Source organism: Rhinatrema bivittatum, chromosome 4 (genome assembly GCF_901001135.1).
Source record: "Rhinatrema bivittatum chromosome 4, aRhiBiv1.1, whole genome shotgun sequence".
Lineage (NCBI taxonomy): Eukaryota > Metazoa > Chordata > Amphibia > Gymnophiona > Rhinatrematidae > Rhinatrema > Rhinatrema bivittatum.
This window is the reverse complement of record NC_042618.1, coordinates 277,284,275-277,298,080: the sequence shown is the minus strand read 5'-3', so window position 1 is coordinate 277,298,080 and position 13,806 is coordinate 277,284,275. Positions and strand designations below refer to the sequence as shown.

The following is a 13,806-nucleotide window of genomic DNA, read 5'->3' as shown; positions in this document are numbered from 1 at the left end:
GCTCACTAACCCTACAGGCCGAAGTGATCACCACCAGGAAGATAACCTTCCAGGTCAGAAACTTTAAGATCGCAGGAGCACAAAGGTTCAAAAGGGTCATGCATGAGCTGTGTCAATACTATGTTGAGGTCCCAGGACACAACAGGAGGCCGAAGGGGAGGCTTCAGCTGAAGCAAACCCTGCAGAAACCGCCCCACAATGGGTTGCACAGAGATGGGCATACCACCCATACCCTGATGGTAAGCGCTGATGGCATTCAGGTGTACTCTGACCGACTTGGTTTTTAACCCAGCCTCCGAGAGGTGCCACAGATAGTCAAGCAACCTCGGAGTGGGCAAGCGAAGGGATCCAAGCCATGATCCTTGCACCAGACAGAGAACCTCCTCCACTTCAGTTGATAGGACTTCCTGGTGGAAGGTTTCCTGGAAGCTACCAACACATAAGACACGTCATCAGACGTCCAGGGGCTGCAGGACTAGGCGTTCAACACCTGGGTCGTCAAGTCTAATGCTCTGAGGTTTGGTTGGTGCAGCCTGCCCTGATCCTGTGTGATCAGATCGGGAGAGGTCCCCAGACAGATGGGATCTCTGTCTGACAGGTCCCAAAAGAACGGGAACTAGACCTGTCTGGGCTAAAAAGGAGCCATGAGAATCACGATCCCCTGGTCCTGCTACAAAGTTCAAGAGTCTTCATGACCAGCGGAAAAGGAGGATATGCCTACAGGAGGCCCGTGCCCCAATGTCAGACAAAGGCGTCCTAGGCTGGAAGTCTGTCCGTCCTGAACAGGGAGCAGAATTTTCTCACTTAGCAATTTCAGGGGGAGGCAAAGAGATTCACGTCTGGAGTTCCCCACCGGCGGAAGATCTGGACCGCCACTACTGGATTCAGCGACCATGCGTGTGGGCTGGAACGCTAGACACAGCCAGTCCGCCATTACATTCACTGTTTCAGCTAGGTACATCGCTTACTGTAGCATGCCCTGTGACAGAGCCCAGGACCAAATCTGTACTGCCTCTTGACAGAGGAGGAACGACCCAGTGCCTCCCTGTTTTTTGATGTGTCACATTGCTACCCGATTGTCCCACAAGGCAGTCCTGATCTGGACAAAGTCTCGAAATGCCCAAAGATCATACCAAATTGCTCGAAGCTCCAAGAAGTTGATCTGACAGAGATTCCTGAGCCATTCACATGTGCACCCCAACCCAGGGGTGAGGCATCGGTGGTAAGCACCACCTGAGGCAGGGGAGCCTGAAAAGGGACCCCCCTGCCCCAGGTTGGATAGATCTTTCCACCAGGACAAGGAGACCTGGAGAGGTGGCATGATGCAGATACATGCTTCAAGGTCCTGGGATGCCTGCGCCACTGCGACTGCAGGGTCCACACCGCCCTGCACATGCACAGGTGGGCCAAAGGGGTGACATGGACAGATGCAGCCATGTGCCCCAAAAGATGAAGCTGCAGACTAGCAGAAACCTGTGGACGGCTGAGGACCAAACTTGCCACCGACAACAGGGCAAGTGCCCGATCGTGGGGCAGGAATGCCTTGGCCTGAACAATGTCCAGTCTGGCCCCGATGAAGCCCAGGTTTGGCGACAGGCTAAGGTGGAACTTGGGGTAACTGATGACAAACCCCAGAGATTATAGCACCTGGATGGTCACATGTAAGGAGCAAAGCGCCCCCTGCTGAGTGGTGCTTTTGACCAGCTAGTCAAGTAGGAAAAGACGTGCATCCTCTAATGTCGGAGGTGTACTCCCACCACTGTCAAGCACTTGGTGAAGACCCAGGGGGCTGACGCAAGGCTGAATGGCAATACTTGATACTGGAAGTAATCTTTTCCCACCACAAAGCAAAGATACTTCCTGTGATCCGAGAAGATCGCAATGTTGGTGTACGCATCTTTCAGGTCAAGGGAGCAGAAGAGCCAGTCTCCTCTTCCTAGGAATGTGATCAGGATGCCCAAAGAGACCATCTTGAACCTCTTTGAAGGAATTTGCTGAAGGCTCTCAGGTCGAGAATGGGGCATAGGCGCCCCCCCTGCTCTCTTTGGTATCAGGAAAAACCAAGAGTAGAACCCTCTGTCCTGCTGGCAGAGGGGAATGGGTTCTATCGCTCTGGCCATTAAAAGGGCAGAGAATTCTGTTAAAAGTATTTCCTGAGAAGCAGACAAAGCCCATGATGGACGTGGGGGAGAATCTGCAGGGTTGTCCGTGAAATTCAGGCAATACCTTCAGCAAACGATGGTGAGGACCCACTGGTCCAATGTGACGTGGGGCTAGTGGGCCACAAAAAGATACAGCCTGCCTCCAACCAGAGGGCAGGATGCCAAGGGTACAGCAATCTGACTTTCACTCCCTCGCTCCCAGTCAAAAACCCCATGGCGGGATTCTGCTGGTGGGCTGACTGAGGCCTGGGGGTCTGTTGCTGACAGGAATGAGCTGTGGAACTAGCGCGGGGTATGCGAGCCCGCGAGGCAGGAGAATAGCATTTCCTCTGGTGATAGAAGGATTTCCCTTGAGCTTTGTCGTGAGGATTTCCTGACAGAGGATGGTGGGTCAGAAGCACGGTGGGTCAGAAGCACTAGCCGACAAATGCTGAAAGGTCTCATGGTGGTCCTTCAAATTGGGCCACCGCATCTCTGACCTCAACCCCGAAGAGATTCACACTAGTATAGGGTAGATCTGCCAGCTTTTCTTGGACCTCCAGCCGAAGGTCTGAGGCACAAAGCCAGGCCATCCTGTGGGCACAGATACCCGCTGTAGCCACTCTCACTGCTGTTTCAAAAACATAAGTGAACCTCACCTCGTGTTTTCCTGCCTCCAGACCCTGCTGTACTACTGCTGAGAACGCCTCCTGTTGCAGTTGAGGCAGACACTCTGACAGCTCCTGGACCTGCTTCCACAGGCTCTGGTTGTACTGGGTCATAAATAGTTGGTAGGAGGCAACATGGACGATGAGCATAGCGCCCTGATACACTTTCCTACCCAGGGCATCCAACACCCTGTGCTCTCTCCCTGGAGGAGCAGAGGTGTGGGTGCGAGAACGTTTGGCTTTTTTAAGGGTAGACTCCACCACAACCAGGTTGTTCCCAGATCCTGAAGAGAAGCTCCTTAAAAATATCATGGACTGGGACTGCCACTATTTCTTTTGGAGGATCCACAAACTGGAGGACTTCCAGCATTTTGTGGCGGGCATCCTCTTCCGAAGGAGCTGAAATGGGATGGCTTCAGCTATGGCCCGGACAAAGCCCACAACGGAAATATTCTCTGGAGGAGATCTATGCCTCTCATCTGGTAGTGAAGGCTCAGAGGGAAGATCTCCAGAATCCTCCAAAGAGGTGTTGACCCCCCCAGGGGTCATACAGGAGCCTCTTCCTCATGAAGGTCCCTTGGGGCCAGCATGGAGGGCCTCTCAGTTTGGGCACAGAGGGCACAGAGATCTGACGGTCCCAGAATGGGAGCAGGAAACTCTGGCCGTGGGCCCAATGGCCCTGTGGGCGCCAAAGGCCATAGTGAGTCTTTCTCCTTGGAGGACCCAATAATGGGTATGCTCCAGAGAGGGGCATCGGAGGCCACTGAGGAACCAATGTACCGGTTGTGTTGGAAGGACGCCTAAAAGGATGTTCAGATGCTCTGGCAGGGGAGCTAAGAGAGACGGTGCAGGCTCCAGCACTGGCTTGGGGACCGGTGGCAATTTGATACTCCGCAGAGCTCAGAGCACCGCCATCTGTACCCTGCAGTCCATTTCTGATGAAGTTAGGATGGAAGGAAGAGGAGGCAGCAGCATCAGAGCCTCCTTGGAGCTCTGAGGAGGCTCTGTGCCCGGCACTATTATCAGTGGGGAATGCCTGGGACTCCTGGTTCTGATAGAGAACAATGCCTCTTCTTCACAGGGTCGCTTCTGTGCAGTCCCAAGGCCATGCGTCAACTGCGACCTGTGACAGTGTTGGCAGTGGTGCTTGGCCCAGTCTTTCCCCGGTGCAGAGAAGGCTGAAGATCTCTTGGAGTGCGACAACACCAGAGACAGCCTATCTCTGGCTCCTCTCTCTTGAGACGGGTTGAGGGAGTCGGAAAGGATGGTGTAATTAACGGCTCCCCTCGGCATGTAGATGTTGATGCCTCTGACGCTGGAGTAGATGGACCAGACTTTTTGGGCCCGCAAAGCTTTTCCATCTTATCCAGCTGGGCACAATGGCCTTTGGGGTGGGGGGGGGGGGTGTGTTTCTGATCGCAGAGATGGCACCCGTGGATGTCATGAGATGCCCCCAGGCAGAGGATCTAGACCTCATGCAGATCAGTGATAGACATGGTCCACGGGCACTGGGGGCACTGTTAAAAATTGGACATCATGAAAAACAGCCAGTGAGTGGTAGATGGCAGACAGCCACCGAGGAGTGACACGCCGGGAATAGACCACAACGAAGGAAAAAAATCAGACACCTACCACGCTATGGTACGGGCACTGACCAAAGAGGGACCTGGCACAGAAAAAGTCGAAAATGAACGGGAACATTTGAAGGAAAACTACTAAAGAGCAGAGCTCCAGAACTGCGAGGCAACTATTTCGTGGAAAAAAAGAGCCTGAAGGGGGACCCCGCATGGACGCATGGTTAGTGGCATGCTGGGCATGCTCAGTGTGCCAGTCAAAGTTCTAGAAACTTTGACAAAACTTTTCTGGGCCGGGCACCATCTGATGATGTCACCTATCTGTGAGGACTACCATCCTGCTTGTTCTAGGAGAGCTTACATTTCTCCAATATATATATGTCTGATTTTTTATCTATATAACAAAAAACATCCACATTGTCACTGCCATCTGAACACTGATAAGTTAAAACTTCATTATAGGTGTACTGTTTTCTATAACAGAGAATTATCTTGAGAGATGTGGTAAATTCATATTAAAAGGCTGGCATTTATTTCCCTACACACCAGCTCTTCAAATATTTTGCTTTATAGCTGTGCAGAGCAGATATTTTCTCTTAGTAATGTAAAATGTTCCTTATAGCTCTCTTGCCTGGCCAACCAGGCGAGCACATACTCTGCTTGAAAAGACCCTGGAATGGCCCTGGAAGGACTACTGCCATTCAGGACTGGGGGTATCAAGGTTGTAAGAAAACCAGTATATCTATCTAACCTTGACAAATCCCATTTCTGATGAGCAGCTTAAAGAATCTTAACTAAAATAATGGATCCACAATAACCTACTGTAGATCAAGCAAAAATGTTATAAGAAATGCAAAACAAAATAAGCAAAGAAGGACTATGATACAAACAGCTAGAAACGGATTGTTAAGAGGTGTGGTCAGGATTACAATGAATTATAAATGAGAAAAATTACTTAGTCAACCGACTAAGCTGTGTTTTCTGAAAGTTAACTTACAGAATTTACAAAACTTACCCTGTTACATTACAATGCATTTTTTTATTTTCACACAGCCAGGGGTCTTTTCTTCTTTGCTGATTTTTTTCAATCTGTATTGTCGAATTTCTCTCACCAATGTATAAAAAGCATCCTCCACTCTCTGCATTGTAAAACACAACTCCTTTACAGTCTGTTTCATTGAAAATGTGATGTACTGGGACTTGGATTGTGAAAAATAGAATCAAAATTATGAGCTTTTTTTTTGGAAGAAGGTGGCTGGGTATATCAGTCACACAGAAATGTAATCAATACAAACAAGAGTTACAGTTTATCTTTGGTTTTCAAGGGAGGAACCAGAATAACCACCTCACTACTTTCATGTTGATTTCAAAGTACATTGTGTACATAACACCATTACAGTTAGAAATCAAATTTTTATTTCTATGTTTAAAGTTTATACATACTTATATCTCAAAACAATAAGTAACTAGTTATTTCTCATCTTTGTTTATACTTTGATTTATGATATTGATTTTTCAGTTTGCACATAAAGCTTAATTTTAAAAAGTCTACTGTAGAAACTAGCTTGAACAATGTTTTACAATATTAACATCTTATAATTAATTTGATTGACTTCATATAAAACTCATATCACTGTCATAAGCAAAAGTTCCAAATGGATCATTAAGCAACAGAACTTTGAATCAATATTTATTTATTTAAAATTATTTGTGTCCTGCATCCTCCAAGATGCGGGCCGAGTAACAAAGAGTTCCTTCATACTCGGCTGAATTCATCCAAATAAAGAACTTAAAATAAATCAAATCCTATTTCACTTCAATTAATTTTGAGTCATAAATTTCTCTCTGTTTAAACACATAGCTCAAAAGCCTTGCATTTACTATTCACTGTTTTAATCTATGCTTCCGTAATTGTTTTTAGACTTAATTTCTCTCTTAGTATAATAGTTAAGTTTTAAAGCTACATTTATTTATTTCTAATTGATTTTAGCTGTTATCTTATATTATTGCTATTTTTTTTTCTTGCTTTTTTTTTTTTAATTGAATGTACACCGTTGTGATGGTTTTATTACTGATGTGATGGTATAAAAAAACCAAATAAACCATAAACCATATCTAAGAAAAGTCAAATATACCTTTAACAGGTGCTCTCCAAAGACACCAGAATAACCATTCATACAAATGAGGGACACCATCCAACAGTGTCGACATGGAGCATCAACCAGAGCCTACTGGAAAAGTCTAGAAAGGCTTTCCTGGTCATATGTGGGAGTTGCCATGCACTTGCCACCTCGTAGAGGTCACTCAGATGTATTTCAGTAAAAAATTCACAATTCCAGAAGGGCAGGAGGGACAGTTATGCATGACTAGTTAGCCTGCAGTCCTTGGGGAACACCTGCTACAGGTAAGCAACTTTATTTTCTCAGAGGACAAGCAGGATAGCCAGTAGGAATATACAGCTCCCAAACTTTCAGCTCAGTTTTTTCATTTTGAGTTTTTTTCTGTCTAGATAGATTTTTGTTTTCAGTTCAGTTGTCAAAAAAATAAAATTAAACTAGAACAACCCCCCCCCCCCCACTAAACCATTTGAAATAAACAGAAACAAAAAAACCCCCAGACCTCCTGACACCTTCAAAATGTTTGGAGGACAGCATCCGAGTGATGTCACTGAAGCGCCTTCCTCCAAAGTGGATGGTGCTATTTCGAAGTATGACTACACATCACAATGGCACAGTCTGCTATAGAGGAAAGTCCCACATTGACAACATTCCTGTGCTGTGGGATCTTCAAAACATGGCATCATGTTTTGAAGATCCCAGACAGAAGACAATGTTGGGAAGCCTGATCCTAGGGCTCTGGGTTAGACAGACCAGCCTCTGGCTGGGCCCTGGCACCAGGCCTAGGCCACGGCACTGCAACCAGGCTAAGGTGACAGAAAGAGGCTGAGACCTTGGTGCCAGGCCCCAGCATCAGGGCCAGGCCTGGGTGCTAGGACTAGGAGACAGGGCCAGGTGTTGGTACCAGGCCCAGGGCTCAGTGCCAGGCTCCAGGAACAGGCCTCTCTCCTGCCAGAGACCCGCTTTTATTTAAATTTATTTTAAAGCAACAAATACAAAAATAACTGAAAATTTTCAGGTATTTCTGAAGGAGACTATTTTTGATTTGTTCCATTTGGAACAAACCAAAGATGGCCTCATTTGTTGCAATTTTTGCATTTGTTAAAAACAACTGCACATGCCTAAAACCAGTGATGTAAGTGGTAATCCCAAGCTAAATTCTGTATTAATAAAGTGTGAACCCCTCACCCCCAACAAGACTGCCGATGGGCAGAACAACCTGTTGACTTTTTTTTTTTTTTTTTAACTTCTGTATTTAATAAAGAAATCCAAAATAAATGGGGGTATTTTGGGTTTGAAGGGTTGATTTGAAAAGCTGGATTCTACCCAGACTCTAGAGAGGACAGACTGACCAAAACTATTGCTGTGTCAGGGATCCACGTCTAAACAGTAATAGGATATAAATATGTGAAATGTATCCCTCGGCTTCGTAAACCTCCTTAATAGAGGTTGATCTAAGATGAGACACCAATGCAGCCATGTGCTTTGACATGACTTCCTAGGCATATAAGACACAACCTGCTATCCAATTAGAAAAGTTCTGTTTAGTTACTGTAATTCCAGACCTGATGAAGTCAAAAGAAACAAACTGAGTGGACCTTTTATGGGCTTCAGTTTGCTCCAGGCACAGAGAATGCCACTTCAGGGCTATGGGTTAAGGACAGGGATAGGACAGAAATTATTGGTGATTTCATGATTAAGAATGTAGATAGCTGCAAGGATTGTTTGGTAACTTATTTGCCTGCCTAAAGTGAAATGAGTGGACCTCATGCATCACCTAGGTAAGATTTTAGAGTGCATTAGAAAGAGCCAACTGTCACGGTTCATGTGGATACCAAATACATAGGAAAGTAAAGAAGGAAGACTGTTGAGGCTAAATTTAAGATTCTAGGTAGCAGACTAAGCACCATAACCCCCAGGGTAGCAATCTTGAAAATGCTCACAGTTCTACATGCAGGATCCAAAGGTAGGCTGAGCTCCTGAATCTCAATGCATGAATTGACACAATAATGCAGAGGTAAGGGGCTTTAGATTCATTAGGAATTGGGGAACTTTTTCGGCACAGAAGACTCCCATTCTGGCAGGATGGGCTTTACCTTAATTAAAATGGAACCTGGCTGCTGGTGTTAACAATTAACACGAAGATCTAGTTTAAAACTTGTTGTATCATGTAGGAAAGCAGACAATCGTTCAGGAGCATATGACTTGGTACAAGGTGTCTACCAAAGATACCATCAAAAAATGTAAATTAAAATATCCTGATAGTGAGGATGTGGGGAAAAGGCAGAAGTAGACCACATGAATTTAAAAATATAGCAGACATATTGTATGTTTGAATCCAAACTACCTAAATCAACTGCTAGCTACTGGATTGTAAAAAGGAATAAAAAGAATATATTTAGGTGGCCATATGCAAATATGAGAAGTCTAAAAAAATAAAATGGGATAGTTAATAGTGTATGACACTAGATTTAAAAAAAAAATGATAGTAAGCATCTCACTGACCTGCTGTATCCCGATGCTGAGAAGGCTTTTGACAAACTTAATTGACCGTTTCTGTTTCAAGTGCTAGATAAGGTGAGATTTCCTGAGGAGTTTCAGTTTTGGGTTACGGCCCTGTATTAGTGCGTGTATATTGACCAATGGGATTTGCTTAGGTCTCTTCCCTATGCTATGTGGTACAAAGCAGGGATGCCTGTTACCCCTACTGCTTTTTGACTTGGCCATTGAAGTACTGGCAGCAAGGATAAGAGATTCCTTGGATATTGAGGGAATTAAGGTGGGTGGACAGGAGCCTGTATTTCCTTATATGCGGTTGAGGTTCTCCTTTTTCTGTTAAATCCAAAACAAACAGGCCCGAGGGTGCTAGCAGCCCCTGCTGCTTAAAGCAAGGTTTTCAGATATAAGATCAATAACACAAAATCAGAGGGGTTCCTCATTGGTAATATGAAAGTTGAGAGCATTCCTCTATGTTTTTCAAATTTTAGGGTAGCAAGAGGGGATTAAATATCTAGGGATATGGGTAGCATATTACATGATGGAAATAGGGTATGTAGAGCAAGCCCACATATATCTTATACCATCAAGATTTGGAAAACGGTAAATAGATCCTTGGGGATTTCCTCTACAGATGCTGTCAGGAATTACGCCCATCAGGAGAAACCGGAAATTACTGTGCGCACAGCAAGGCTGTCACATGATGAAAGCAGGGCTTAAAATTTCTAGGTCAATTGTGGGAGGAAGATGATACTCAAATGAAATCCTTTTCAGATCTTAAGGAAGTTTATAAGGTTCCATGAGAGACAGAACCATTCTTTTAAAGGTTGATGGTAGTGCTGGGGAACAATGAGAGGAGAGGGTGGAAATGATAGGTACTTAATCCTGTTGAGCAATTTATTGCCCGAGAGGATATGCCAAAGCAGGGAATTTCCAAGTTTTATAGGACAGTGTTGGTATGCCAGATGGCAAGAGATCCCCCACTTAGTATGGAAGCACAGGGGAATAGAGGCCTACTTTTAGAATTAAATGTGACACATTGGAAGGCATTATGGCGAAAGGCACACAAGATTTCCTTGTGTAGCAAGAGATAGTAGAACTAATGGTGAAACTTATCCATAAGGTATATAGGTTCCCAGTATACTTTTCTAGATTCTCAGTGAGGGCATGAAATATGCTGGAGGGGGTGCAGGCAAGCTGGCATGTACCTACATGTGTGGTGGGCATGTCCTTTTAGTGGCAGACTTTTGGAAACTGGTGGGACAAGAAATGAGGGGTATTTTAGGCAGGGAGGTTAAATTAGATCCCTCTCTCTGCTTGTTGGGCAGATGGTATAAATCATAATTTAAGTAAAGAAAAGGGGCAACTTGTTAACCATCTGATTCATGCAGGACGAGCCTCGATTGTTCTGCTCTGGAAGGTTGCTCCTACAATAATATGCTGGTGCCTTCAGGTGCATGAAATAGCCTTAGTTGAAAAACATATGTATATAATTCATAAACAATTTTCTATGTATGATAAAGTGTGGGCGCCTTTCTGGTTGTACTGGACTGCTCACAATTGATGAATGGGAAATGTTTCTGTAGGGGTTGCCCTGAATGTATTCTGATGGGTGTGCTAGGTCTCTCGAACCTAGGGATGCTCTGTCATCTGATATTAGAAAGGAGACAATGTTTCTATAATCAAATCTAAGTCTCAGTGATGTATAAAGTAAAGATGAGAAATTGCCATGCTGGGTCAGACCAAGGGTCCATCAAGCCCAGCATCCTGTTTCCAACAGAGGCCAAACCAGGCCACAAGAACCTGGCAATTACCCAAACACTAAGAAGATCCCATGCTACTGATGCGATTAATAGCAGTGCTATTCCCTATGTAAACTTGATTAATAGCCGTTAATGGACTTCTCCTCCAAGAACTTATCCAAACCTTTTTTGAACCCAGCTACACTAATTGCACTAACCACATCCTCTGACAACAAATTCCAGAGCTTTATTGTGCGTTGAGTGAAAAATAATTTTCTCCGATTAGTCTTAAATGTGTTACTTGCTAACTTCATGGAACGCCCCCTAGTCCTTCTATTATTCGAAAGTGTAAATAACTGATTCACATCTACTCGTTCAAGATCTCTCATGATCTTAAAGACCTCTATCATATCTCCCCCTCAGCCATCTCTTCTCCAAGCTGAACAGCCCCAACCTTTTCAGCCTTTCCTCATAGGGGAGCTGTTCCATCCCCTTTATCATTTTGGTTGCCCTTCTCTATACCTTCTCCATCGCAACTATATCCTTTTTGAGATGCGGCGACCAGAACTGTACACAGTATTCAAGGTGCGGTCTCACCATGGAGCGATATAGAGGCATTATGACATTTTCCATTTTATTAACCATTCCCTTCCTAATAATTCCTAACATTCTGTTTGATTTTTTGACTGCTGCAGCACACTGAGCCAACGATTTTAAAGTATTATCCATTATGATGCCTAGATCTTTTTCCTGGCTGGTAGCTCCTAATATGGAACCTAACATCGTGTAACTACAGCAAGGGTTATTTTTCCCTATATGCAACACCTTGCACGTGTCCACATTAAATTTCATCTGTCATTTGGATGCCCAATCTTCCAGTCTTGCAAGGTCCTCCTGTAATGTATCACAATCCGCTTGTGATTTAACTACTCTGAATAATTTTGTATCTGCAAATTTGATAACCTCACTCATCGTATTCCTTTCCAGATGATTTATATATATATTGAAAAGCACCGATCCAAGTACAGATCCCTGAGGCAAGCCACTGTTTACCCTTTTCCACTGAGAAAATTGACCATTTAATCCTACTCTCTGTTTCCTGCCTTTTAACCGGTTTGTAATCCACGAAAGGACATCGCTCCTATCCCATGACTTTTTAGTTTTCTTAGAAGCCTCTCATGAGGGACTTTGTCAAATGCCTTCTGAAAATCCAAATACACTACATCTACTGGTTCACCTTTATCCACATGTTTATTAACCCCTTAAAAAAATGAAGCAGATTTGTTAGGCAATACTTCCCTTGGGTAAATCCATGTTGACTGTGTTCCATTAAACCATGTCTTTGTATATACTCTACGATTTTGATCTTGAGAATAGTTTCCATTATTTTTCCCGGCACTGAAGTCAGGCTCACTGGTCTATAGTTACCCGGATCGCCCCTAGTGCCTTTTTTAAATATTGCGGTTACATTGGCCACCCTCCAGTCTTCAGGTACAATGGATGATTTTAATGATAGGTTACAAATTTTAACTAATAGATCAGAAATTTCATTTTTTAGTTCCTTCAGTATCCTAGGATGCATACCATCCGGTCCAGGTGATTTGCCACTCTTCAGTTTGTCAATCTGGCCTACTACATCTTCCAGGTTCACAGTGATTTCGTTCAGTTCGTCTGGCTCATCACCCCTGAAAACCATCTCAGGAACTGGTATCTCCCCAACATCCTCATTAGTACACACGGAAGCAAAGAATTAATTTAGTTTTTCTGCAATGGCCTTATCTTCCCTAAGAGCCCCTTTAACCCCTCGGTCATCTAATGGTCCAACCGACTCCCTCACAGGTTTCTTGCTTTGGATATATTTTAAAAAGTTTTATTATGAGTTTTTGCCTCTATGGCCAACTTCATTTCAAATTCTCTCTTCGCCTGTCTTATCAATGTTTTACACTTAACTTGGGAATGCTTATGTTTTATCCTATTTTCTTCAGATGGATCCTTCTTCCAATTTTTGAAGGATTTTTTTGGATAAAATAGCCTCCTTCACCTCATCTTTTAACCATGACTGTAATCGTTTTGCCTTCCCTTCCACCTTTCTTAATGTGTGGAATACATATGGACTGCACCTCTAGGATTGTATTTTTAAACAATGTCCATGCCTGTTGAACACTTTTAACCTTTGCAGCTGCACCTTTCAGCTTTTTGTATGTGGGTTACTTTTTACTTATGCTTATGTCATTGCATTTGCTGTGATTGTTAAGTTTAAGAATTAAAAATGAAATTAAAAAAAGTTTAAAAAAAAACAACCCAAAAACCAAAACCAAAACCCAGAAACAATGGGGTAACCTGCATGACGTAGCAAATACTACTATAAGGAAGCTTGCTGGGCAGACTAGATAGACCATTTAGTCCTTTTTTGCCGTCATTACTATTTTATGTTATAAGAACATAATTGCCATACTGGGTCATTCAGAGGGTCCATTAAGCCCAGTATCCTATTTTCAACATGGCCAATCCAGGTCACAAGTACCTGGCAAGATTCCAAACAGTAAATAGATCCTAGAAGTGTTGGCAAGTTAAATGTAAGACATTGAGAAGACAGGCTAAGACAGCATTTGAAAAGAAGTCTGCCGTAGAGGCAAAAACTCAGTAAAATCTTTTAACATATATCCAAAGCAGAAAGCCTGTGAGGGAGATGGTTGGACTGTTAGATGATAGAGGGGTTAAAGGGGCACTTAGAGAAGATAAGGCCATTGCGGAAAGATTAAACAATATCTTTGCTTTGGTGTTTACTGAAGAGGATATTGGGGAGATATCAGTTCCGGAGAAGGCTTTCTGGGTAATGATTCAGATGGACTGAACCAAATCATGGTGAACCTAGATGTGATAGGCCTGATTGACAAACTGAAGAGTAGTAAATCACCTGGACTGGATGGTATACACCCCAGGGTTCTGAAGGAACTAAAAAATGAAATTTCAGATCTATTAGTAAAAATTTGTGGCTAATGTAACCCCAATATTTAAAAAGGGTTCCAGGGGCGATCTGGGAAACTACAGACCAGTTAGCCTGACTT

The 13,806-nt window shown here is 43.9% G+C and overlaps 1 protein-coding gene across 4 annotated transcripts in view; it reads right to left on the bottom strand.

Moving 5' to 3' along the window:
• Window positions 1–13,806, bottom strand: part of KRAS (KRAS proto-oncogene, GTPase) — a 325,522-nt gene that overhangs the window by 87,897 nt on the left and 223,819 nt on the right. For 3 of the 4 annotated variants that reach the window (XM_029600136.1, XM_029600138.1, XM_029600137.1), the window contains exon 5: window positions 5,399–5,522. The exons of the other annotated variant lie outside the window; for it this stretch is intronic. In XM_029600136.1, coding sequence (XP_029455996.1) covers window positions 5,403–5,522 — 120 coding nt within the window. In that variant the 3' untranslated portion in view covers window positions 5,399–5,402. The remainder of the gene's footprint in view (window positions 1–5,398; window positions 5,523–13,806) is intronic. 4 annotated transcript variants of the gene reach the window in all.